Source organism: Zeus faber (genome assembly GCF_960531495.2).
Source record: "Zeus faber genome assembly, chromosome: 3".
NCBI lineage: Eukaryota > Metazoa > Chordata > Actinopteri > Zeiformes > Zeidae > Zeus > Zeus faber.
Genome location: NC_137190.1, coordinates 4785595 through 4811884, shown reverse-complemented (window position 1 = coordinate 4811884; position 26290 = coordinate 4785595). Strand labels below are relative to the sequence as shown.

The window sequence follows — 26290 nt, the reverse complement described above, 5'->3', positions numbered from 1 at the left end:
TATGTAGGCAACTTCGTGCACCCGCGTTGAATATTAACATCTTGAATTATTAAGCCTCCTGCGTACTTGGGTTGCGTGTGTTGCATCAGATCATGTTGCACGCTGGGTATCTTGGGAATCTTTACATCTAAAACCAATAAACACATACAAATATGTGTGCAATATTTTTTTTAAGAAAAAAAACCCCCCCAAAAAAACACAATTTCATTCCATCATTCAGACAAATCTCAGCCAAAGCAAACAAACAGGAAAACAATGAATCCATGTTACTTAGAGAGCCTGTGTGTGAAAAACCAAGGAGTTTTTGACTCATAAATCCGATCTGCTGATCTGCTCTGGTTTCATTCTACTCAAACCAGTGACTGGATTATAAGGAAATAGTGAAGAGAAGAAAACCTGAGGGAATGACAGAGAGAGTAAGATGAGAGAAAAACAACTTCACTCATCTAGTATTTCTCTGCGTTGCTGTTGGCTCTACGTGGACCAGAAAGGTTACCCACAAAGAGGTCTGGCCTCCACGGATCCGGCTTGTTGTTCCAGAACATCCCACAGATGCTCCACCCAAATCAACACCTTGAACTCTTTGTCACGTTCCTCAAAGCATTCCTGAACAAATTTGCAGTGTGGCAGGAAGCATTATCCTACTGAAAGAGGCCAATGACATCAGGGAATACAGTTGCCATGGAGGGCTGTACTTGGTCTGCAACAATGTTTATGTAGGTGGTACATGACAAAGTAACATCCACATAAAGTCAGGACCCAAGGTTTCCTAGAAGAACATTACCCAGAGCATCACACTGCCTCTGCCCGGCTTGACTTCTTCCCATAATGCATCCTGGTGCCATCTCTTCCCCAGGTAGACGACGCACACACACCTGGCCATCACCATGATGTTGAAGAAAAGGTGATTCATCCGACCAGGCCACCTTCTTACATTACCCCATGATCCAGTTGTGACGCTCACGTGTCCATTGTAGGTGCTTTGGGTGGACGACAGGGGTCAGCATGGACACTCTGAGCGCTCCCATACGCAGCAAGCTGCCATGCACTCTGAGCATGTGTTCTAAACCTTTCTATCATAGCAACATTCACCTTTTCACAACAATACACTACAGTGCTACTACAATGCTACAGTAGTTCTTCTGTGGGATCGAACCAGACGGGCTGGACTTCACTCCCCACGTGCATCAATGAGCCTTGGGCCCCCATGACCCTGTCGCCGGTTCACCAGTTGTCCTTCCTTGGAGCACTTTTGGTGGGTAGTAAACACTGCACAGCGGGAACAGCCCACAAGACCTGTGGTTTTGCAGATGCTCTGACCCAGTCGTCCAGCATCACAATGTGCTCCTTGTCAAAGTGGCTCAGATCCTTACGCTGCTTCAACACATCAACTTCAACAACTGACTGTTCACTTGCTGCCTAATATATCCCAAATATAATAATAATAATATATGACAGTATATATATAATGATAATATATCCCACCCCTTGACAGGTGCCATTGGAACCAGATGATCCATGTTATTCAGTGTTGTAATGTTGTGGCTGATCAGTGGAAGCCGCCACGTAGCATCTGTCTTCACTCGACTCACAAGGTGACAATCACGTCGCCCACGCAGACGGGAGCTGTCGTGGCTCCGTGCTCTGGTCTCCGTGTCTGTCTGCCGGCCCTTTGTTTACAAGTAAACAATGTCATCTTCAAAAATTTATTGGCACGTAAAAAACATCTCGTCAGGACACACTGGCAATGTTTGATAACAGATTAGACCAGCAGCCAGACGCGCTCTCCCATTTATAAAACATGGAAGGGCAGATTAATTTGCGCCGTATAACATCTATCTCAATAAGAGTCAGCCCCCTTCACGCTGTTAACTTTTTTATGGGCGGAAGAAAAAAATTAAATTGTAGACCAAACAGTCGAGATATTAACGTGAGCGCGCAGCAGCGTCGCCCTTCCTGAACGCCGGGCTCATCCGGTCACAACAGACGCCTCGTTCGGCCAACGGGAGCCGCGCTTTTGCCGATTTTCCGCGGCCGGTCCAACAATCAGCGCCGCCCAGCCTGCGCTCACATGCAGGGGCGGGGGTGCCGCCGCGGATCGGAGCGGCGCTCCGCCGACAGCTTGGCGCCGTGCAGCTGAAACAGAGGAGTCCGAACGGAGGGGAAGTGGCGTCGGCCCAAAGACGACGCAGAGAGCATCAGGCAAATCCTTCAAAATCCGACGAGTGCTGCTCCTGAGGCTCTTCATCAAATAAGGCCATTAGCTCCCTCACAAGTACCGGGGGGCCTCAGGACCCCAAACCCCCCCCAACGGCACCTCGTCCAACAAATACAGCTTTATGTAATCAAGTGATTTGGTGGAGCGCAGCTCTTCCAACAATCAGCTGTGCCAAGTGAGCGGACACTGAAGAGCTCGACTCATCTGATAGCCGGGAAAGGACAGTAATAAGGGGGCACGCGCCATCTGTTAGATGGCCGCAGCGGTTCATAAGTCAATAACTACGGCTGAAATCCTGACACAGCCCCTCGCCGGCGTAAAGACACCCATCAAGCCTGATCAGCGCTCATTACGCTACGTCAGCTCATTACAGGTCACATAAGATGTCCAAAGGCTTTATTTCCCACTAAAAGGGAATAATGAGCTAAACCCTGACATACCGCTGAGAGCCCTCAGGCCTTCAGCAATCCAAGATAATGGACATAATGAGTGGGAGGGATGATCCCCAATTCGGCCTCAGCTGAATTAAATGATCGTACGGTACCTTCACAATAAGTGGAATCCCCGTGGATGGAGGCGTAGCCGGTCTTACATTCACACTCCGCTTTGGTATTCTGGTTCTTGCACTCAGAGTTTTCCCCACAAATGAGTCCCTCTGCGCAGAAGTCGTAACCTGGGCGAAAGGGACAAAAAACAGAAATTTCAATAGGTAATTTCGCCCTCAAAACTGGATTTACCCCGCTCTTAAAACCTGCAACACAGCGAGGGGCCGCCTCATCGTCCCGGGGCCAGCATGCGGGCAGCGGGTCAGCCCCAAGTTTATAATTGCAGTAAATTTGAGAGCAGGCACAAAGGCACCCGGGGGTGCGCAAGCACACACGCACACGCACACACAGGTTTGATTTCAGGAACTGCCAACAGAGACGGTGCTTCAGTCAGATGCAAGATAAAGCAGCGACATGAAAGCAGGTTGGAGAACGCAGGGTGCGCGACAAGCAGAGCGGGGAAGGGGAGGAGGAGGAGACGTGCTGACAGTGAGCGGCAGACGAGGTGGGCGCGTCAGATAAAGAGTCGGGTGGTTTTAATCTCGGCCCCCGCGCGCCAGGAGCCGATGCGGCCCGTCATCTCTGGTAATGAGTGGCAGTCGGGCTGCACGTAAGAAGCCCGGAGAGACACCGGGCTCAGGGAGCCATTACCGGGGAAAGAGCTGGATCGGCAATATTCCGCTGCTTGCTCTCCCCAAACCCTTTTTAGGTCTTTCTTCCAGTTCTGCTCACACAGACTATCTGGTGTGTGTGTGTGTGTGTGTGTGTGTGTGTGTGTGTACTGGTGAGGATAAAGTCCTCAAAGTTACGTTTGCCTGACACTACATACTGCATGAAAAGCCCATTTATGACTGTGACCAAGTACAGTGTGAACACACACACACACACACACACACACACACACACACACACACACACACACACACACACACACCCCTGTCAGTCAGCCTCCAACGCTGCCTTTCAGTAAATCAGAGGGGTGAGCACATTCAATGACAAATGTGAAATAAGCAATTTACCAGAGCCGGCACGAGGGAGGACTTAATGGTGAAGCATTACTAAACTTCAGAGGGAAAACAAAGAAGTCACGGAATGGAGATGAGGCGCTGTAGATAAAAGCAATAAGCAGTGCGGCCCTTTCCCTTCCAATTTTGGGCGCGGGAGCAAGAGAGATAGTCGGAGGGCGGCAGGGAGAAAGTAGTCTTCAATTTTTAATTGCGACTTCTCACCACTCCCCCGCTCCTCTGGAGGTGGCGGTCGCACCGGAATAGGGGAGACTCCGTCCTGGTGACTGAAGCCCGCGCCCGCTTCCGGAACGCAGCCACTCGGCCTTCTGCAAATTGTTTTTTCATTCTATTTACTTAATTAGAGGTGGCCGTTTACCCCGGCGTGGCCCTGCCAACGCGGTGCGGCGGAGGCATATTGGCAGAGCGAGGGGGGCTCCGAGGCAGACGGAGCAATCTGCTCTGCTGGCGTCCACGCCAAGAACAGATAAAGCCTCCGTGTCGGATGCAGAGCCAGAGCTGGACCAACGTGGCGGGCGCAGCCGGGCCCTGGAACGAGGTGGCGGGCCCTGGATCTCCCTCACAGAGCTGTTGAGGCCGGAGGAGGCCGCGAGTGTTTTTTACAGAAGAATGATTTCAGGCTTTTCACAAAACTACTTCTTCTCGAGCCGCCGGACCCTCCTACTCCAAGCACGCACGCTTTCATACACCACGTGCACCTCCGCTAATAAATGAGCTGCTCATCGGCACATGCGAGATCGCCTTGATTTTAATATTTTAGACTGACTTTGTTTAAAAATTCTGCTCTGTAGATTCCTTGAGCGTGTCGATAACTTTGCGAGTCTTGAATTTTTTCTTTCGCATTTAAATCTCTTGGTGTACACATTCTCCCTGAGCTGTTGTAACCCCAAATCCCCCCCCCCCCGAGATCAATGAACTTCTACCTTATCCTATCTGATGTTAATAAAGTGAAATTTGTGTTGTCGGACGGCGTGACCGTAGTTTGTTGAGATCAGAGAGCGTCATGGAGGGAGAAGCCGCCCACCTTTGCAGACGTTGCAGCACCTGTTGTCGGGCAGGATCTGTTCGCTGGGGGTGCAGTTGAGATCCGGACAAGTCTCCACGACTTTCACCATCAGGCCGTTCTGAAACAGACAGCGGACGTTAATGTCTCGTCAAAACACACGGAGGACACACTGGGGTCGTGCAAAGCGGCGCAAACACCACGCGGGGAGAGAAACGAAAACCCCGACCGCAAATGCAGCGGCATCGGCGAGTCACAGCCGCTTCGTAGTCGGTGAGCGGCGCGCGTCCTCCCCAGAGGAGCTCTGACGCTCGGTTCCGTGGCGTTAGTTCGCTGATGTGCATTTGAAAGCAACACGCGCCACGTAGCAGCACTTGACAGTTGGGACCAGAATTGCAGGTGCATGGGTCGCAAGGACGACGTCAAGGAGGGCAGCCTCAAAACTCACGACAGCGTCAGAGGTTTCCCTTTGAACAAATTGGTGCCGCTCCACGTGTCCCGGAGGATTTCACTGTCCCCGTCAAACATCATCTGTGTTTAGTGAGCTTAAAGCTGTGTTTAGTGAGTATGCTTGAGCTCAAGGCAGGCTATGAAGAATGAAGCCATGTAGATTTATAAGATTTCTTTAATTGAATATTCAAGTACAGCTGCATTTTTTTTATAACATTTCATTTAAATAAAATGTTGAAAAAATCAAGCAAAAAATAAACATGGTAAGTAGGTCCAAATAAATAATAACAGTTTTGGTGTTGATGTCTTGTCGACAAATTTTACACGATGGATATGTACCGTCTGCTTTGGGTCAAACTTAAATATTCCCAAACAACATATGTGTCCCTGTTGCCACATGACATCATCTTTCTGCTCCTCCTCAGAGTGGCGGACGCTGAGCTCCGTCTCCGTGTTTACAAGCTTAACGTGACCACGAGGGAGGGGGCGGGGCTTATTTCTATTCCTATCTTATCGACTAACGTGATTGGTTATAGGCTCCAGATCGTCCAAACCGCTTGGCTTTCCGCTGCAACTGGCCGAACGCGGAAAAGAACAGATCTGCGGAATTTTTTTATCGAAAGGATCGAGTCTATTTTATTTCGACATCGAGGGGGAAAAAAATATGGCGGTGATTATAGTTTTGGTTTTATGGCCGGAGAGATTTAAATACTTCAACGGAATTTCCCGGTCAAAAACAGGCAACTACCAGATAACGGAAGCTCTGGACAGTATATTCCAAACATGGACAAGCTGCAACAGCAAAGAGGCTCAGTCGACGCTCGACGACAGGGAGAGACCAACACAAAAATAAAAAGTGCTGCGGTCTGATCAGTGGTTTTTTATCCTATTTCCTACGCCCAGACAGGTGTAGGTTTGGAGGAACATGGAGGGGATCTATAAGCCCATGGGCAGCCAACTTATGGCATTGCAAAACCCCATAATGATTCTGCCTCCTCCCAGTCCAACAATGCGTTTCCAGGAAGCATTCAGTTTCCTCTTGGTGGTGGTGTAGCAGCGCAGGTGGTGCGGTGATGGAGTCACATAGCATGTCAGAGACCTTCTGTGGACTTTCTGAGTGACAAACCATCACTATTTGTAGTGTTTGGCACTCACACTTGTGTTGACCGTTAGCGTTTCCATAATGGCCTCAATTAGAGCCACTTAAACCCCTTCCCTTCAATCCAACTCCATAAAGAGCTGTTTTAAAAGCTTAATTATACAGTAGGGGACGCACCAATTTATATCCATTCACACAAGGGAAGAAAGGTGAATATTTGTTAAAGGGTAAGAAAGGTGCCATTTTATCTATGTCTTATTGGCAACAGAGCAGATGAAAAGGTCAGCACGCATAAAGTATTTCTTGTATTGACAAATATGATGCGTCTAGCCAACAGCAGGTCCAAGTGATAGTATAATATACTATAGCGTACACCTTACACCTGAGTATAACTATAAATAAATATGTAAAAATAGTATAACTCTACTGTCATCCAAAAAAAATGTTAAAAGTCACAGAGAAATCCATTGGTGCTTTTAACTGGGATGGCTTCAAGAACCACCACATCTGTTTTTTAAGGCATTTAAGAAATAAACACTGTAAATAGTCCCTATCGAGATGAGCAATTTCCGGCCTTTTGAAGCTCATTTCACACGATAACGTCGGACAACGCCTGTTTCCCTTCACGCTGTTTAAAAAACATCTGTAGTGAACCGCACCGCTGCTGTCGTGCCCAGATTCTGGTGAACTCCATGTCGACTTGGCATCACCCCTGTGTATTTACCCATAGGATCACGGCCGAGAACGGATGAGGATACCGAGGGGCCAATTCACAAAGAAATTTGGGCGCGGCCCCCGACAGCACCTTAAATCGACCACCCTCCCTCCGGCGCGCGGGCGCGCCGTCTCAGCGTCCGATTCACAAAAGATGTCGCGCTGATGATATGACGGCGCAAACACCGCCATAAAGTTTTGCTGCTGAGTACAATTTGCTCTTGTTTTGCGTCTGATCGCAATGATCCGTAGTAAATAATAAATAATGAATAATAACGTGCGCCGCGGGGGTCTCCTGTGCATGGAGAAACCAGGGTAACGGGGAGGGGACCTGGGCTTTACTTTGTATTTTTAGGTTTATGTCCAGTGACAATAAAACATTTACATTGTATGCCCAACTCTATAATGTCTATATTTCATCTATATCTATATAAATCTATGATCTCGATTTTTACTCGCTTTACTTACTTTCTCACTGAATCTTAATATTACAATGTAGAAATGATGACATCTCATTTCATATATTTTACTCGACAGAGTTCCCGGCTGCACCCGAGGCCGTGGCCTGCGGAGCTGTCCGTGGTTCTGAGGTTGGATGTCATCTGTGGTTCCATGCCAGTTTTGACCACTTTTAGTTGTTTTTTCGATATCTTTCAGTTTTGTGTGGAAACGTTTGTCAATATTTGTAACCCATTTTTTGTAGAACAAAATTATTAAAAGTGTCAGAAAGTTGCTTTTGGAGTGTGTTTTGAAAACCAGGGACTTCTGCGTGACAATAATAATAATTATAATAATAATGTCAAAATATTATTTACAGATCACTGGAAAGGGTGGACGTGACACACCTTATAAATGCACTTCAGTTGCACCTGCTCTCTGAGGATGATCGCACAGGTCCGGTGCAGTTACCACCAGGTCTCTGCAGACGGTAATAGTGTCTCTCTAACTGCGTGTAGCTATTAGCACCGGTGTTTGTCAATTGGACGCTATTTAGACCGAGGCTCATTTGCATCGAAAGGGGCCAATTTTTCACCAAATGTATGAACTGCACCTAATTCAAATATGTGCAAATAGCACCGGCACAATTTCTGTGGCAGTGCAGTTAGCGGTGCATTTCACCGTTTGGGGATGCTTTCAGAACAAGACACTCGCTTTTTCTGTTATTTGCGTGGGTTTAGCAGTTGTAAAAGCGGCGCGGCTGCTTGGTGAATTGGCCCCTGAGAGTGTGAGAAATGCTTTTCGTAGACCGTGTTGATGGCCTTGCGCTTTAAGGAACACAGCATCAGATTGTGTGTCCTCCTAACGACGATAAAAGCCTGCTGCTCACATTCACAGGAAGGACAGGGATACAGATAGCGACGGCACAGATATGTGCACAAAGAAGAGAAAACAGAGCGGCGGTACGGTAGATAAAACACTGTGCCGCCCTCCCAGGAGGGCCACAAAACAAATAGCTGTGCGTCTGGCAGGACAGCCAGACTTGGGCATCGGTGCTCCGGCAGTCCCGACATGCCTCTCAAGGACTGAGGCAATGCCCTGGAATGCTTTTTTCCCCTTCAAAAGTTGCTTTTTAAAGTCATCCTTCTCGCAGGTTCCACCGCCCGCTTGGGGTGCATGGTGTTTTAGTGCCGGTTCCGGTCAGAGGGTCACCTTACTGTAGACCTCTCCAAATAAGACGGCAACCGCATCCTAGCTCTGCTCCCATTCCCTTCACACTACGGTTCACTTCTAAGGAGAAAAAAAAAAAAAAAGAGTAATACGCAGCTTCTCCAGCAAACAATCCCCCTGACTGCCAAATGGCAATTTAAAATCTACCAACCAGCGAACCAGCCAACCATCCATCCAGCCAGCTTGTTAATTGTTGTTGGCTGGTAAGACAACAGTGGCACACTGCGAATGAGGAATTCACAGGGCGTGAAAGGGGAACTGGATTATACTGTATTTTCATAGAGAGAGAGACCTTGCGCATCCTATCTGTCACCAACCTGATGATTTTTAAGTGTTTTCCATTGAATACTGGCTGTTGTTATACACAAATTGGTATTCATTGTTAATTAGATATTTTTTGCAATCATATATATATATTTAGCATTATTACAACCACTGTTGTCATTGTTACCACTGTAAGCCCTGCCTATTTATCTTTATCTATATATTTGTTATTAGTATAACTGTATGGTTGCTTTGGCATTGTCATTTTGTGCCAATTAAGTTCTTTAAATTTGAATATTAATAGAGAGACAGAGGGAGAGAGAGAGAGAGAGAGAGAGAGAGAGAGAGAGAGAGAGAGAGGGTGTCATAGCATCCTCTCTGATCCGCCCCACCCAGCGAGGAGACCCCCGGAACGCTGCTCAGGCTCATGGAACACACGGGGCCAAAATACCGAGCCAAAACCACCGGGACGATCTGACATTTCACTCCCCGATGCAGCTCAGTCGAGCCCTGTCTCCCTGCACCTGAGCAGGTGGGTGGGTGGGTGGGGGTGGCAGGGTATGGAGCTAAACTAGTTTGTGTGAAAGTGATGGTGTTATTCTGCCGCCCCGTGTCCACCTGCGCTCGGCAGATGGTGTTGGATGAGAAGCAAAGATCCGAACCCCTGGAGACAAGGAGAAGTCACTTAAACCTCGACGACTCAGCCTCCAGCGCGATAATCCGTCTGAATCAAGAAAGACGCGTCTGCAGCAATTAACTTTCACGTTGCCATGCAGAGGATTTATTGGGGCTCGATGACAATGCCAGATAAAACAGATTAAAGTTGTTGCCAAAGCAGCTTTGCAAATTTCACGCCTTTTTCTTTTTCTCCCGTCTTTCTTTTCCCGGGTTCTCCTTCTTCACGCGGCTGGTGTTGAGACGCTCCTCTCCTGCACAGCCCGCTTGGACGGATCACCGTGCCTCCAACACAGCACACCATGTCCAACGTCGCATTCAAGTGGAAACGTTTCCAACGGGACACGCCCAAAGCTCCGGCAAACAGCGAATTTAACGGCGGTGCCGGCGTGTAATGCGAGCGGCGTTTGTAATTGTTTAAATCAAAGCTTAGCATCTTAATGAAATAATGCTTTAAAGGTCCCAACAGGCTAATAACCAGTCCAGGACTGCATTGTGAAGCTCTGTGTAAACAATTAGGGGCATGGAACATAATTTGTCTTGTTTAAACATGTCTTTTTAAAGATAAATAGCATCCTTTTGAAGAGAGTTTGCCTTTATTCTAAGCTGGACTAAAGTAATGACTTTAATTATAATCCTGTGAGTGATTAAGCGGATGTAAAACAGGCCTTTGTGTTGCTATGTTCATGTTATTCTAATTACCTGGCTATCTCTGCAGGAGAGAGGGGAGAGCAGATTGTGGAGGCTGAAATCTAATAGGATCTGCTTTTTTATGACCGCGTGAGGCAGACAAACCGATTACAAAGCGGTTACACGTCCATACGGAGTGGGCTGCGGGCTCGGGAGGCGGGGCTTGGCCTGTGGTTATCAGGAGGCGGGGCTCGGGAGGCGGGGCTTAGGAAGCGGGGCTTGGGAGGCGGAGCTCAGTAGGCGGGGCTTGGCCTGTGGTTATCAGGAGGCGGGGCTCGGGAGGCGGGGCTTAGGAAGCGGGGCTTGGGAGGCGGAGCTCAGTAGGCGGGGCTTGGCCTGTGGTTATCAGGAGGCGGGGCTTAGGAAGCGGGGCTCGGGAGGCGGAGCTCAGTAGGCGGGGCTTGGCCTGTGGTTATCGGGAGGCGCCGTGGGAACACCAGACTGAGGACGGGCAGACTGGGACTGAGTCGTCATGGGAGTGGAGGTCGTACCTTGCATTCTCTGCAGCTGTTAGACAGAAAGCGCTGCCGCTCAGAGAAGCTCTGGTCCATGTACGTGCATTTAGCTGTGGGGTAAAAAAACAACAACAGAAAAACACAATAAATACACATTGAAAGAGCCATAAAGGAGTTATGAATAATTCCATATTTTTATCGATTCTCACTCCTTGTAATAGAACTGATGGAAGTGATTTTGATCTTGAATGAAAAATCTGCAACAAAAAATGAAATTGTTCAGTAAAATATATATTTCACAGTTTTAGAGCCAATATCCTTTGGAAGAATAAAACAAATAAGTAAAGCCTCTTCAAAGATCCAAACAAAGTTATTAGGAAGTAATTTTTCTGTGCTGTGTTCCTGCGTGAATAGAATAAACACGGATAAATCTTTTTTACAGTTTCAATTTGTGATTGGAGTCCTCTTATTATTAGATCCGGTGCCCGGGAATTCACACCATGGGATGGAGAATCGACTTTCGCTTCCCTAAAGGCTCGCCACCGATCCAGCTCCCGACGCCTCAGGAGGCGCTCCCGAGCCTTGACCCAATAAAACAAAAAAAATAGAAAACAAATAAATAAATTGAAAAAGAGTAAAAAGTTGCTCCGAGTTCCGCGGTGTAATTCGTTTGGAGGCGAAGCTGCGCTCGGCTGGCTCGGCGCCGGCACATTGACAATACAACAGAGGAGGGAGTGCGCCCCGTGCAGATTCCCTCCGGTGACGGAGCGGAAGCAGAGATGGAGTCCTGCTCCTCCGCCCTCTGGGGGCAGGACAGGCGGAGCTTCGCAGTCACGGCTTGAAGCGCGGCTGCCTCGGCCGCGCCAGAACTCTTGATGTTCACAGCGGAGGGGTGGTGGTGGTGGTGGTGGTGGTGACGGCAGCAGCAGCGGCGGCACAGTAGGGAGGCGGAGGCTGGGAGGGGATCGAGGGGAGGGCTGGAATTATTCACAGGAATTATTCTGGGCCGGAATAATCCACGCACACGGGTCCCTCTTGCCGGTATCAGTGTTTTGGTAATCCGGGGGAGGCTCAGCTGTGTGCGCGTGTGGAGCCGCGGAGAATTACTCGTCATTGCAGCATCCAGTGCGCGGCCCCGCCCCGGACGACAATAAGGGAAGCCCTCCCTCTATTGTTTAATTCAGTGGCTCTCACATGGTTGTCCGGGGACGCCCGGGGGTCCCTTCCAGAGGTTCCATGGGGTCCTCAGCAAGATGATTAGTAGTTGAACATCAGCATGATTTCATTTCTAAGACATTATCACCGCTGAGAGGATGTTTGGATCCTTTTTATCCCCCGAACTTGACTCCAAACAAATCAGTCGATCAGAAGAAGGCAACGTTTGGAGAAGAGGAAGTGATGTCTCGGGAGCGAAGACGAGGAATAATAATTTTTCTTTTTTTTTTAAAATAATAAATAAATGAATAAATAAATAAATAAATTAAACAATAAATAATTAATTAATTAGTTAATTAATTAATAAAAAAAAAAAAAAAAAAAAAAAAAAAAAAAAAATCATCCCCGGGGCAGACGTGTCCCCAGTTTGCGTCCGGATCATCTCTGGTACTCACGTCTGCACTTCTTGCAGCAGGTGCCGTCGACGCGCACAGGCAGCGAGTCCTCGGAGCAGTTTGCCGGAGGACAGAATATTCTGCGACACTCCACCACGCCGTTCTGCACGGAGGACAATTTTATTGTTTTTCTCCCCCAAAACTGAATACATAGAAACATCAGAGAGCGAGGGTTGAGAGCGAGAGCGCTCCGACATGCACCGCCAACATCGCCGCCTTCAGCGCTGCCCAAAAGGCTATAAAATCCACACAGAGCGTCCCCGTCGCCCCCCCCCCGCGGCTCACTTTGCATTCACACCAACACTGATGTGTTGTGATAGGGATGTGCACCGTGAGAACACTCCACTGCATTTCACAGGAAACAAGTCACTGCTGGTTTCACACAAACCAGGAACATTATGTGTGAGGTGCATCTGCAACCTGATTTACACTTAATGCTACAGGAACCAGACAGAGGGACAGACAGCTAATAGATAGTTGAATGATAGACAGACAGAAATGGAGACAGCAGGCGCTGGTTTGAGGAGAAGCCGCCGACAGCAGGAATGTTACCGGCGACCCAGGAGGATGGGCCTCCCTCTCTCTCTCTCTCTCTCTCTCTCTCTCTCTCTCTCTCTCTCTCTCTCTCTCTCTCTCTCTCTCTCTCTCTCTCTCTCTCTCTCTCTCTCTCTCTCTCTCTCTCTCTCTCTCTCTCTCTCTCTCTCTCTCTCTCTCTCTCTCTCTCTCTCTCTCTCTCTCTCTCTCTCTCTCCTTCATTTCATGAGTCATCTGAAATGGCGCCCCAAGGACGGCCAGCTTATCAGTCGATGGCGTGTCCGCGGGAGGGAAGCACAGCGGCTAAACTCCCGCCCCCCGCCTCACCCCTCCAGCCTGATTCTACACATTTCACGCGTTGGGCTCATGTCGGAGGAAGAGATTATTAGGGATTTACTTTCAGGTGGTCGGCTTTGGATTTACTGAATCTGTGTCTCTGCACTGGGCAGCTGAGTGGCAGTTAATAGAACCGCCACGAGGGAAGTGATGCAGATTACATATTACAAAGAGTTTGAGAGTCGCAGGTTGACACTGCAAATAATAATAATTATTATAATAACAATACAGAAGCTGAAAGCCCCCAAGTCAAAACAAATACGAAGGAATATAATAAGCAGCTTTGACAAACACGTGCAGTTATCAGAAACAGTTTTGACCAATGGGAGAAGGTGAAAGTTGTGCTACGGGTAAACAAATGCTGCTTTAATTTAGCAGTTAAAAGATGAAATGGAAATTCATGTAAATACAGTTTATTAAACAAACAGGGCCTTGTTTCCTGAGGCTGTGATGATGCTAAAACACTTCTCGTGTGGCTCCTTAAATTTCCGGCGTTTTTTTTTTTACCCGAAATCCTCTTAACTTGAGACGCTCTTGGAAAGGGTCGTAGATTAACGGCAGTTCCCGACCGCTCGTAGACGGCCAAGTGCATTTTAGGAGCTCCATAGAATTGCCGGAACAAAATACATGTTTGGCACAACTACAATGCTCTTTGAATTTACAAATAACAGAAATAGCCTGACACAAAAAAAAAACCCACCTAAATATTCCTACACAAAATAAGATCGAGACATGGGAAAGGAGAGTGGGAGATCACATAACGTAAAAAGTGGTTTTCAGTTGAACGTCGACGTGCCTCGAAAGCGGCCGTGTATTGCGTATCGCTGGGCTGCACATCTCCAACTCTAAGTGGCTGAAATGGCACTTATCTCAACCTTTTACTTTCATCTTCATTTAGACTCTGAAAAATACTATTTCCTTTTTTTCCCGACAGAACGTCTTCCTCTCGCCTTTCAAATTAATTTCTTAAACATTTCCAGCAGCACCATGGACAGCGACGTCGAGAGGATCTTAAGTGCCAAGCCGGCGTTTAGAAAGAATGATTTGTTGTTGGGAAAGGAGGCCCAGAGCAGCATGTCATTACTAGAGGGACCGCCGACGTTAGTGGAGACATGTTTACATCCCGTTCAAAGTTATATCCTTTCTACATCAGAGTTTCCGTCTGAAAATCTCTCCGGTCAAAATGTCCGGTGAAAATAATTCCCTCCAAGCACAATTTGAATTAGAACGATAATTATCGCGTTTTGTTTTTTTTCCTCGATGTCGAAATAAAATAGACTTGATAATTTCCGTATGACCAATTCCGCAGATCTGTTAGTTTACGCGTTCGACAAGTGGCAAGGGGAAGCCAATCAGTTTCGACGATCTAAAGGTGACCTTTCACGGCGAACCAATCACGTTTGTTGACGTAGAAGTAAGCCCCGCCCACAGGTTGCACTCGTAAAGACAGACACACGGAGCTCGGCCTCCACAACTCTGAGGAGAAGCAGGAAGATGATGTCATGTGACAACAGGGACACATACATCCATGGTTTGGTGTTTTTTTTGATATTTCAGTTCCTACCCAAAGCAGACGGTAAAGACTCATTGTGTTGTAAAATATGTCGACGGGACGTCAACGCCACAAACTTTAAACTATTCATTTAGACCTACTTACCGTATTTATTTTGTTTATGATTTTATCAACATTTTTTTCAAATGAAATGTTATTTTAAAAAACAGCTGTGCTTGTTGCTTATTTTTCCCAAACGGAAATAATTTGATTTCAAGTCGTAATATTCGTAATATTTATTTATTTTTTTGTAAAATGGCGTTAACTGACGGGACTTATTTTATTTGGAATATTCAATAAAAAATATTATGAATCTACATGCCTTCATGATCTTCACGATTTCATTCTTTATACAGCCTGCCTATCAATTGTTTTTAAGCTCAAGAAGCACAGATCGTATTTGACCGAAATTTCTCCCATTTTTCTAGGACATCGCAATCTTCACAGGACACCTGGACCGGCACCAACTGTTTCAAACAGAAACTCCGATCGTGATTTACATCCACGTCGGGAGGAGAGGCGGTTGGTGGACACGCACCTTGCAGGCGCAGTTCCTGCAGTTCTCCGGCTCCACCCACAGCTCCCTGTCTCTGTAGACGAGGCCGTTGGCGCTGCACGTCCTCTCACAGTGGCAGCCCTCCAGCTGGGTCAGCCTGGACTCTGCATAATTCAACTGTACACACAGGACGTATGGCATCAGGATGGCAAGGTGCAATCTCGGCATGATGAATATGCATGCTTTCTCAGTGGATGTGGACAGACAGCACACGCTAACACACATGATCGCCCCCTCCTATTCCCAGTTCTGAATGGCTGCACCTTGACGGAGCACCGTCTCTCTCTGAAGAACCCAAGTGCTCCCAGCATGCACCTGGGCCGGTTGCCTGGCCGGACAAACACTTGAGTTGTCCCGTGAGAGCGTTCCATTAAAATCGATTAATGAGGAGTGGGTATTGAAAATGCGATTGTCGTTCAGCTCGGGTTCCAGGCCTCGGGCGATACATGACAGCCATGACGGACAGGGCGAATCAATCCCCCACCCTGATAACCGCCTCTCTCCTTCACAGCGATCACACTCCATCCATCGGAGAAAATCTCAATGTCCCAGTGGACGAGAGCTGGGAACGCTTCAGGCCCAAAGCAACGACCTGTTGCTCTTTTAGATGGATTCATGATGGACTCAAAAGGTATTGACGACACGTGCGCGCGTGCACGCACACGCGTGCACACACACACACACACAGGCCCCTTTGGCTGACCCCCGCATACCCAATCAAAGCCCGAATTAAAGGCCAGTGTGGGAAGTCAAAGAGCCCTTATTAATCCAGGTAATAAAAGCTTGACTTCCCGAGGCGGGAATCAAAGCAGCGATCTGACCGACGAGGAAGCCGCTGAAGGTTAGTCAGCCCCCCCCCCTGTCCAACCCACACAGCGTCAGGAGGAGGAGGATCGATTTCAAAAAATGATAAAAAAGCCAAATCACTGGGTGCCACAGAACCCTTTTTTTCTTTTAGAACTTAGTTTAGAGGGAATTCCCCGTTGGCCGAGGAACCCGAACGAGCTGCGTCCAGCGGAGATACGTCCTGTCATCCCCATGAACAACATGTCTGAAATGCAATTTCAGGGGCCGGGAAAGCCGCCCGTCGCAGCGCTGCGGGGGACACGCCTGTCCACGGCAGAAGCCCCGAACAGCACTCCCGACTCAGAGGCTAATTGGAATATCGACTGGGAGTCATGGGGGAGGAGAGATAAAGAGAAACAGTGCAAGTAGAATCACCCCGAAAAAAAAGTTCTTTGATAGTTTCCAAGGAATCAGTTTAATTCGAGGAGCTTGAATAAAGGGGCACCTGAAAACACGGGAGCATGAAAAAGAAAACGTCAAGTGAACCGATCATTGTGTTTCCAGCTGATCCCATCCCTTCCTTTGAAGGTGTAAGTGTGTCTCAGTGTTTTGACCTTGGAGAATATGGGTTTCTGTGCACTACGCGTGCCTTGCACCCAACCCACACACACACACACACACACACACACACACACACACACACACACACACACACACACACGTGCGCGCGAGCACACACACACGCGCACAGAGGAGCGGTGGGGGTCAGGTGGGAGCGGAGTGAAGGTGGAGGGCGTCCACACAGCGTTGGGCTAATGTACTTTGTGCCTCCCTTATTTACCGTGAGCAATGTTCTGCGGCTCGCCTTCCCGCTGGGGTGTCTTTGCATCACTTGCTCCCCACTCAAGAGCTCCCTCTCTGCACGCGCGCACACACACACACACACACACACACACACACACACACACACACACACACACACACACACACACACACACACACACACACACACACACACACACAGTCTTGTAAATGGGGCAGAGCGTCCCCTGTGGCTCGTGGCGACGCAGGGGGTGGAGCTGTGCATCGGACAAACGCCGCCGCCCGCCCGCGCTCCCCTCCGAGCGGGCGACGGCGTCTCGCGTTGCGGCAAAACTCCCGAGTCTTTTCAACCGAAACCAAATCCCCCCCCGTCGCTGGGAGTCAACCTGGGGAAAGGGCACGGGAAGCCCAATCTCCACCTCGGTCCTCAGCCACTTGACCTACGTGGTGGGGTGTGGGGCCCCGCAGTCGGCTAAAGCTGTCCTGTCAGTGAAATATTCCGATCCCAATCGCTGAGGCTCCAAACGATGGTAAAACTGTAGGTTTCGGTGGGGACACGCCCACTGGGACTATTAACTAGTTCTACGCAACCGCTCGATTGAACTGGCGGTGAACTACATTTTTTTGGGAAGTAAATCGCACCCGGAAAGATTGGCCCCCCCAGTCAAACTGACAGGCCGCCACTGAAAGTCGTCCTTTTGGCCACGTGTAAAATAACGAATCTTCTGTGCCGTCGCCTGTTTCGGCAGCTTCAACATTAAGAACTGACCGCGGGGTTTGTTCAAACACGTCCAGCGCCACTGCAAGGAGCGAGATTAATTGGCACGAGTTGTGTTCAAAAGTCACTGGAATCCTTGAACGGAACGGCGCTGCCACTCACGGCGGCCTGGCGAGCCTCTTAAGCTGCCAACACATGACAAGGAGGGAGGCGGGCACCGGAATACGTGGCATTGATTTGCAGAAATTACTGTATATTACTTTTTAATATCTTTCAGACAACTCCCTCGGGAATTGGGCTTTCATATCGTACTTGAGGTTGGCATCCGTGCCGCAAATCCCATCACTACCCGTGCGCGGCCGGAGCAGCACTTTACATCAGGGAGCGAGGGGTTTAGATGGAGGAGGCAGAGCCCGCGGGCGGAGGCGCCCCGTCGGGGCCGTGGACGCGCTTGGGGCCCTTCCGAGTCGACGGCCGGGGCCGTCCCCGCCGGCTTCACTCCGCTTGTGGTGGTTTTTGAATTTGCAATGCCCTGTTTGCTGTGTGGTCGCTCCACCCGAAAATAATCCTTAAAAAAAAAAAAAAAAAAAGGTTTGACACTAAATGGAAAAAAAGGCGTTTTATGTTATTAGGCGTGTAAAAAAATAACAATCATTGATGTTTCCGCCCGTTACAAGCGCCTTTATCGTATTGTTTAAAATCCTTCATTGACGTACCAATCTCTGCTCCCGATTAATCAGAAGCGGCCAAAGATGATCGGTCAAAGCACAGGAATACCAGGGACGGTCACGGGGGGGGGCGGCTGCACAAACCTTTTTTCTATCAACAAAACAACGTTGTTTTCGTAGCGCTCAGGAGAATCCTGATTCAGCTTTATTTCCGTTTCCTGCATCATCCGAGCCGCAGCCGTCTGGGTCGCTCCTTTCTCCCAGAAAGCGAATAATGTGCAGGTAAGAGTGTGACTGAATGTCACATCTATACATACATTTCATTTTTTATATTTATACCCCCCCCCCCATTTCACATTAGCTGCATTAATGTGCAATGTGACAAACGCTTCGTAAAGACCGCACCCCCCCTCCACTCGCGGGGTTTTCATATTCCACTTGTTAACGAAGACGTCGCAGCGGTAAACACTGGCCTGAAAGGTCACCGCTCGTGTAGCACACGCTCCCACTACTTATTTTCAACAAAATCTGTGCAAATGGCTGCATCCCTTCGCGTTATTCTCCGACATTCCACCTGACATTTCCAAAGAAAATTGGATTTAAAGCTTGGCGGGGGGGGATTGTCAGCACCCTCACCTTCAGAGTCATCTTGGCCAGCAGCTCCTGGAGGTCCATGATGCCTTGCACCAGGCTCAGGAAATCACTGCAGGTCGGACAGGCTCAACAAGGGAAAAAGAAAGATGGAGCGGAGGGAGAGAGGGAACACAGAGCCAGATTAGTCTCGCGCTGAGGAATGGGGGTCACTCGGTCAGATGTCCAGCTCGCGGCGTCCAAAAGAAACTGGGACCGGAAGCCCCCCCACCACCACCACCACCACCACCCCCCACCCCCGCGGTCGGCGTTAGTATCAATAAGCTCGGTGACAATCTGTGATTACAGGGCGTATTGATCGCTGACGGAGACAGCGGGGACTGCCGCAAGGACGCCGCGGCGCCGCTGTGTCTTCATTTATCTGACAGTAAACAGATGCAGCCACGGGAGCAGCCGGGCAGCCAACAGGAGGGACCGCAGAACAACACAGGCTGAGGAAGACGGAGACTGGTTACCTTAAAAATATTCAGTACCAATATCGATGACAGCATCAGCACCAATACCGGGGGCGATACTTTGATCCCAATGCCGGGTCCAGTACTGAATACTTTTCTTTTTTTTGTCCGTACAAATTTGGATTTTTTATTTCATGGAAACATTCAGTAAAAGTTTATATTCCGCATTAAAACATCTGAAACATCCGCTTTAAAGAAAATGATCCCTTTTAATAATACATTACACATTCAAATTTTACTGTAGTTCCATTTTTTATTTAGATGAACTGATGCTGGAAATATAAGCCACTTAGGTATTGAAATGTGCCACAGAATGCCACATAAATCTGCTGTAGTTTTTTTTTTTTTTTTTTTTAATAGTTTAGTATAAATGCAAATAAATCCCGTAAAATATCCCGTTTGGGAGTGACCACGTATTGACACTTACTGCGGTTGAGGTTGGGGCACTGCGTGATGTAACTGTTCGGCGCAAAAATGAACTTCACGTCCTGAATGACGCCCTGGAAAAAGAAAGGAAAGAAAGGAAAGAGAATAAGCATAAGCATGAACAATCATCTGATGAAGCCAGCGCACGTTTCTCCGCTGATGTTAAATGTGGGATTTTGAACACGTTTCTGAAGGACTTTCTTAAATGAAAGGTCAATTGGAGAGCGGCTGCGAAGCGCTGCCGTGGCTCCCTCGTCAAAGGGGCCGGCTAAATTGAGTATCAATTACGGGCCTTTTCAATGAAATAAATGAGCATAATATGCAGATTTATTTCACTGGTAATACCACTTTAAATAAAACTGGGCGTAAATGGACGCACGGGCATCGAGGTCTCCAATAATTTCCTCGCTCCCACAGAACTGGCTACTTAACGCGTGCTGCGAGGACACCGGAATTACACAGCTCCATGCAGTCGGCATCGATTTCCCTCCTTCCAGGGTGCACGTGTATGTACAACCCCATTCATAACGAATTTGGCAAACACAAGAGCGAGCGACGGCGGCTTCCCGGAGAGCCTTGAGGAGGGCCGACTACACCGGAGGCAGGGATTCGGGGCAATCAGGCAAACGCGCCCCGGCCGCGCACAGCGAGAGCGTGGGGAAGAGATTTGCCGGCGACACCGGGCAGAGAAAATTAAGGTGTAGATCAAAACCGCTGGTGCAACGTGAAAGCCTTGATCACACATCACTGTCAGTGATCAGTGGGTAATCCAACCTGAGGTCATGCACCACCCCTTCTCCCCTCCTCCACCGCCTCCCTCCCTTCTCGCGCACACACACGCACGCACACACGAGCCTATGCATTAGAGCTCTGTCTAGCGCCGCCTCGCTTCACTGGTAATATTCCATCGCAAGCTCTGCTTTGTCGCAGGTAATTCAGGCTGATAAGAGGGAGTGTGCTGTATGAGGCTGTATGTCTCCTTCCTTATCACCAAGTAAAGCTGCCGAAAAGAACAGCGTGTGCGTGCGTGCACGTGTTTAAGGTCTCATGTTCCCGTCGTTTCTATAAACATTTGATGACCAAAATATGCATTTTCGTTCCACCGTATTGTCTTTGCTTCGCTGGCTGTCGTCCAGTACAGCCATAAATCCCTGTCAGCCTGTTTTGACGGACTGGTTATCTCCAGCAAGCGTAGCCTTGGAGGGTGGGGGCGGGGGGGCCGGGCCGGGAGATCTGGTGTCGCGGCGCCGGCTCTTCATTACACCGCGCTTTGCAACCGGTTCCAGCCTTTGAGCGGAGGGAGCGCGCGGCGTCACGCGGGCCCCGCCGCTATTGTGCCACGGCGTTCGGAACAATCGGCGCCTCACAAAAGCGCCGGTTTCTCGGGGAGCCGGTGGCGGAGGCCCTCGAGGGGCTGGCGGGGATCCGGCACAATGGATTCCAGATAAAGATAATTATTGTGGTCGCTGGTTGAGATGGAGAGGCTCTGAGGAGGCGGAGGAGGAACGTCATCACGGTTCAATGTGTTGTGTTTTATTTAAAATTATCTCCCTGCAGAGTCCTGGATGGGAGAAGTTCCTCCTCCTCCTCCTCCTCCCCCCCTTTCCTCCTTCTCCCTCCTTCCTCCTCCACTCCTCCCTCCAGCTTTGATCTCCTGTAGCTTTCGCTGCCCCCTCACCTGACTGTGTTTATGTTCTGGGTTCTGTTTGTTCTTTTGTTTTGTCTTCTCGACTCTTGGCGTTTAAAAAAAAACTAAAAAACAAAACAAAAAGACCGAGCGAGGGAGGAGACGGGAAGAGAAGCAGCACCATGAAGGTTCGGTCAACAACCTTCTGGACTCACTGTCTTTCTCTCTCATTCAATTCATTCTTTGCAGTTGAAAGAAAAGGCTCCTTCAACGGCAAGGCCCTATTCCGTCCGTACGCAGTCAAGGATTTTCTCAATGTTGTATCGGTCACAGAGCTCATCTATTCTGTGATTGTCTATGGTTCGGGGGTCCAGCACAAAGGGTTGTTTTTGTTCTGATTTATATTATTGTTTTCTGCGTGGCATTTTTCCAGCTGAAAGTCTTTGGCGCACAGCAACCGCGGAACCCACGGTTTGTGAAAAACCGTTGGCAATCCTACCAGAAGTGTTGGAGCAGGGCGCTTGGTGACATCATCATCCAATTTGTTGTATATGTGCAAGGTGTGGCTCTGGGTGGGGGCGCTCGCATGGGGCGAGGTGCGCAGGGCGTTGCGGGGAAACGAGACGACGGAGCCGCGAGACTTCCAAGAGGAGCCCTCTCCTTGCCTAAAAAAAGGCAGCTTCTGAAAGCGCAGAGGTGGGCTGCCGCCTCCCCGGGCGGGGGTGGCGGAAAAGGCGGAGCCGCCACAGCGACTGAATGGGATCGCACACAGAGGGGGAGTAACCAATTCTGCACTGGCGGTCACCTGGCCGATCGATGAATCACAAAAGAGGAGCGGAGCAGAGCCAATTGATCATGTGGGCGGGCTGAGAAACAGGTGATGCTTCAACTTCATGGATGTGCGCTCGGTGTGTTCCTTCCTGCACCCTCTATACCCCGGGGGCCTGTCGTCCCACCCCAGAGGAACCCCTACCGGCAGATACTCAGATAGCCTGTCTACCGAAATTCCCCTCCCTTCTCCCTCCCATTCCCAAAGACTTCCCATCCAGCCTGTCTCACCCTACAGACCTGTCCCATGACCCTTCTCTTCCTGGTTGAGGAAGGAACCGAGAAGAGGAACCTTCCTCATCCTTAATCTGCACCGCCCTCTGAAGGGACAGCCCCGCGTATAACATGAAGCCACCTCGAAGGTCAAGAGGCCTTGAGCGTGCCACTGGGGCTGCGGGTGGTGGGGTGTGGTGGGGTGTAGCCCCCGGGATTCTTACCTTGAACAGGCCGTGCTTGTGGCTGTGCTGGCCCAGCCACACGCCGCTGCCCGGGGTGAGCTCCATCTGGGGCGGGTCGATCACGCGCTCGTAAATTCTGCCAAAAGGAAGAGGCGAGAGAGGGGGAGAGAGAGAGAGAGAAACAAAGAGAGGGGGAAATGAGAGGGACGACGGCGGGTTAGCAAAAGGACAAACAGCCGCAGATTCGTCCTCTCAACATAAAAGAGACAGAGAGAGAGAGAGAGAGAGAGAGAGAGAGAGAGACTCCCTCGCTCCCCCTGCCGAGGGAGGGCGAGGCCGCCTCCCTTCAAGCGTGACAGCCAGTCTCGCGCCGCAGCATCCAGCATCGTATCGATGGCTGGACGGGCGCTTTGGGCCGGATTACTCCGCTTCACGTCTCCTCAAACACACACACAAACAAGCTTGGGTGTTACCAAGACAAACTTCCTGGATTTTCCATGCGCCGCGGCGGTCGGAGGGGCACAGTCTGGCTGATCTCCCCCTCCTTCGACCGGCGCCGTGGGGGGCGGCTCTTCGTCTCTCAGAGCTCAGTGGCTGCAGCGTTGTTTTTTTTGCCTTGTCTCCCCAATCACTTGTCAAATTCTCTCCTAGTCATTTCGTATTTTGCAGTGTGAATGAATAAATGACGGGGTCGGAGTAGAAGAGGTCTCGTGCGACCTGGAGACTTGAGTGAAGGGAACAGAATGGCTCAGAAGCCTGTTTGTGTGTTTGAAACCGCGCTCAGCGAAGGATGATCAAGTCTGGCAGATCGGGATTCTACATTTGGATTTGTGACTTCAATCCTTCCTGCCAACACGGCACAACAGAGGGTGACTTTGATTACGTTAAATGGTCACCTCGTCTCTTCTTCCCCCTCACGCCGGAATCGACAGCGGCGCAGGAGACGCCGAACGCGGTAGGTGGGCGGCCCCAGCCACAGCGGAAAATCAATCACCTCCGTCTTCCTTTCAATTTCAAGTATAAGGCCACACAAACACGTCAGTTGCTGGTGTTCCTGACTTGAGGAAGACTATGACCCGACAGCCCCTGAGCAGGGAAATCCAATCAAATTCCAGATTTGTGTGCCTGGAGACTTTGGATCTGCACACAGCAGCGTTTTCTGTCTTTACTTTTATTCCAATGGGAAGCCAGTAAAACATGGTATAAGATGATAATCGCCCTGGTCTTCATTAGTGAAGAACAGTGATTAATTTTTAAAGGTATTTTCTAATACCTTTATGTTTGCATTTTTATTATTTATTTACAATTGTATTTGTATTTCCTTTGTTATTTTATTACCATTTCATTTTTAGCACTACTTTGTATTTTTATAACTATTTTATTTCGTGTTTCTTTATGCACTTTTTTCCAACTGTGTGTATTTTCCGGAGCATCCCTTGGCGCAGGACTTTCCTTCCAAATAAATCGAGCTGAACCTCATTTTATGAGCATTGCGTTGTATGTTCCAAGACTTTTCCAGGCATGGCTGCGTCTCTTCTCCTTCCCCCGCCCTCCGGTTACCCAAAAGCCAGTAAGAGCGTCGGTGGGAGTGTCTCACTGGGACCCGTAGAGGAGCAGCGATTCCAATTAGAAGTGTATTCTACCCTCTTACAGCACAGAGGCCTTGGGCTGCACCCGCTGAGCGGCTAATAATAGGGGACATTCACCCGTCACCGTCAGAAACCCATGGCACTAATAAGATAATACCCTGCTGTAAAATTCAATTAATAATGAATACATTTACCAGACTTATTAGAAGCGTATCCTTCATGACATCCGTATGGTCACGTGACTCCCAAATGTAAATAATGATGATATCGACCGCTCATCAATGTGAAATATCACTAATATGAATAACTTAACAAGCCTGCGACGGGACTCTAATGAGTCGGGTAATAAGCGGATCTCACTCATATATTCCTCGCCGCAGGGAATAAGTCTGAGTATCTGCTGCATGTGTCTAGTGAGGGGGAAAAAGAGCAATCAATAAGAGGCTACTTGATTCAGCACAGGACAGTGGGGCGCGGCCACGTCACTTCATCCATAACCAGCAAAATAGGGCAGAACTGCTCCACTTTTACACCTCTCCTCTTAACCTTTAGCTGTGTGTGTGTGTGTGTGTGTGTGTGTGTGTGTGTGTGTGTGTGTGTGTGTGTGTGTGTGTACTGCCTGTGTTTGTAGTGGAGTGGGAGACACACACACACCTTGAAAAGGCAGGGTTGGGGGGCACAGGGAGGCTATCATTCTTAAACATGGCGAGGCAGAAAAGGAGGAGAAAGCCCTGAGAAATGGAAAGTGCTCGAGGTTTGGAAAAGCTGCCAGCGTACAGGTGGAGGGTGGTGGCATAAATCCACCTCTCACTGCCCGCCGCCCGCTCTGCTGACGGCCCACCTAAATAAGCTGCCGGGCCGCCTGCCTTTCCCACTGATTTACAGACTTTATGGGATACACTAAATATAGTAGCGTGCACTCTGGTTTCTATTTACAGGCTGGATGGTTGTTGTGATGTTGTTCACCAAGTGGAGTAAACTGAGTACAGTGAGCCCCACACACACACCCACCCACCCACCCACCCACCCACCCACCCACACACACACACACACACACACACACACACACACACACACACACACACACACACACACACACACACACACACACACACACACACACACACACACACACACACACACACACACACGCCTTTGTTTCTCCAACTGGAGGTTCACGCGTCTCAAATACAACACTCAGCAGCGAATTCACGAGAGGATTGCGTGGCTTCCCGGGCCGCTAAACCGCCGCAGAGGGGACAGAAAGCAACCGTCTGACTCACAAAGCACCGGCAAGCGGTGCAAAGCTGCCACACAAACAAGGTCCGGGTGTGCCGTTGCTTTTTGCTCGTATTTCAGTTGGGTATTATTCATACATTTGGCGCAGAATTGGCCCCGTACTATGGAAATGAGCCTCATTGCAAAGCAAAGTCCAATTCACAAACACCGGCGCCAACAGCCACACGCAGTTAAGAGTGAAATTATTACCATCTGCAGTAAAACAGTGTGTTTTTATTATTTAGATGTATTTATCCTCCTTTTCCTATCTACACCATTGACACCCCCCCCCCCCCCCCCCGACCGACGCGCGTATTATTTACCTTCCCTCATGGACAACTGATCCATTCCTTTGTGAATTTGCCCCTTATCGTCCTTTTGTCCCCAAAAGGTTATCACAGCAGCTTTCATGCCGAGCTACAAAGGACCAGCCCTGACCGGAGCCTCCGTCGTCTCCCCAGTGGGCCGCACTCCAGACCTCTTCCAATTTACCACTGGTTGAGTTGCGGGGGGGCAGAGCACGGTCTGTGTTTTTCGCGGTGGAGAACTGATCCGTCAAAGCCCTTTGAACCCCCCCCAACCCCCCCCACCCCCACCAAAGCTCTCAAGATGCTCCAGATGCTGGAATAGAAATATCAACAGAGAAGAAG

General features: G+C 49.2%; 1 protein-coding gene across 1 annotated transcript in view; it reads right to left on the bottom strand.

Moving 5' to 3' along the window:
• Positions 1-26290, bottom strand: part of LOC307228414 (protein kinase C-binding protein NELL1-like) — a gene marked incomplete at both ends in the record, with an annotated part of 172036 nt that overhangs the window by 91748 nt on the left and 53998 nt on the right. The window contains 8 exons of the mRNA XM_079998063.1: positions 2763-2891; positions 4813-4912; positions 10843-10916; positions 12417-12519; positions 15377-15511; positions 19025-19107; positions 19922-19994; positions 22813-22909. Coding sequence (XP_079854189.1) covers positions 2763-2891; positions 4813-4912; positions 10843-10916; positions 12417-12519; positions 15377-15511; positions 19025-19107; positions 19922-19994; positions 22813-22909 — 794 coding nt within the window. The remainder of the gene's footprint in view (positions 1-2762; positions 2892-4812; positions 4913-10842; positions 10917-12416; positions 12520-15376; positions 15512-19024; positions 19108-19921; positions 19995-22812; positions 22910-26290) is intronic.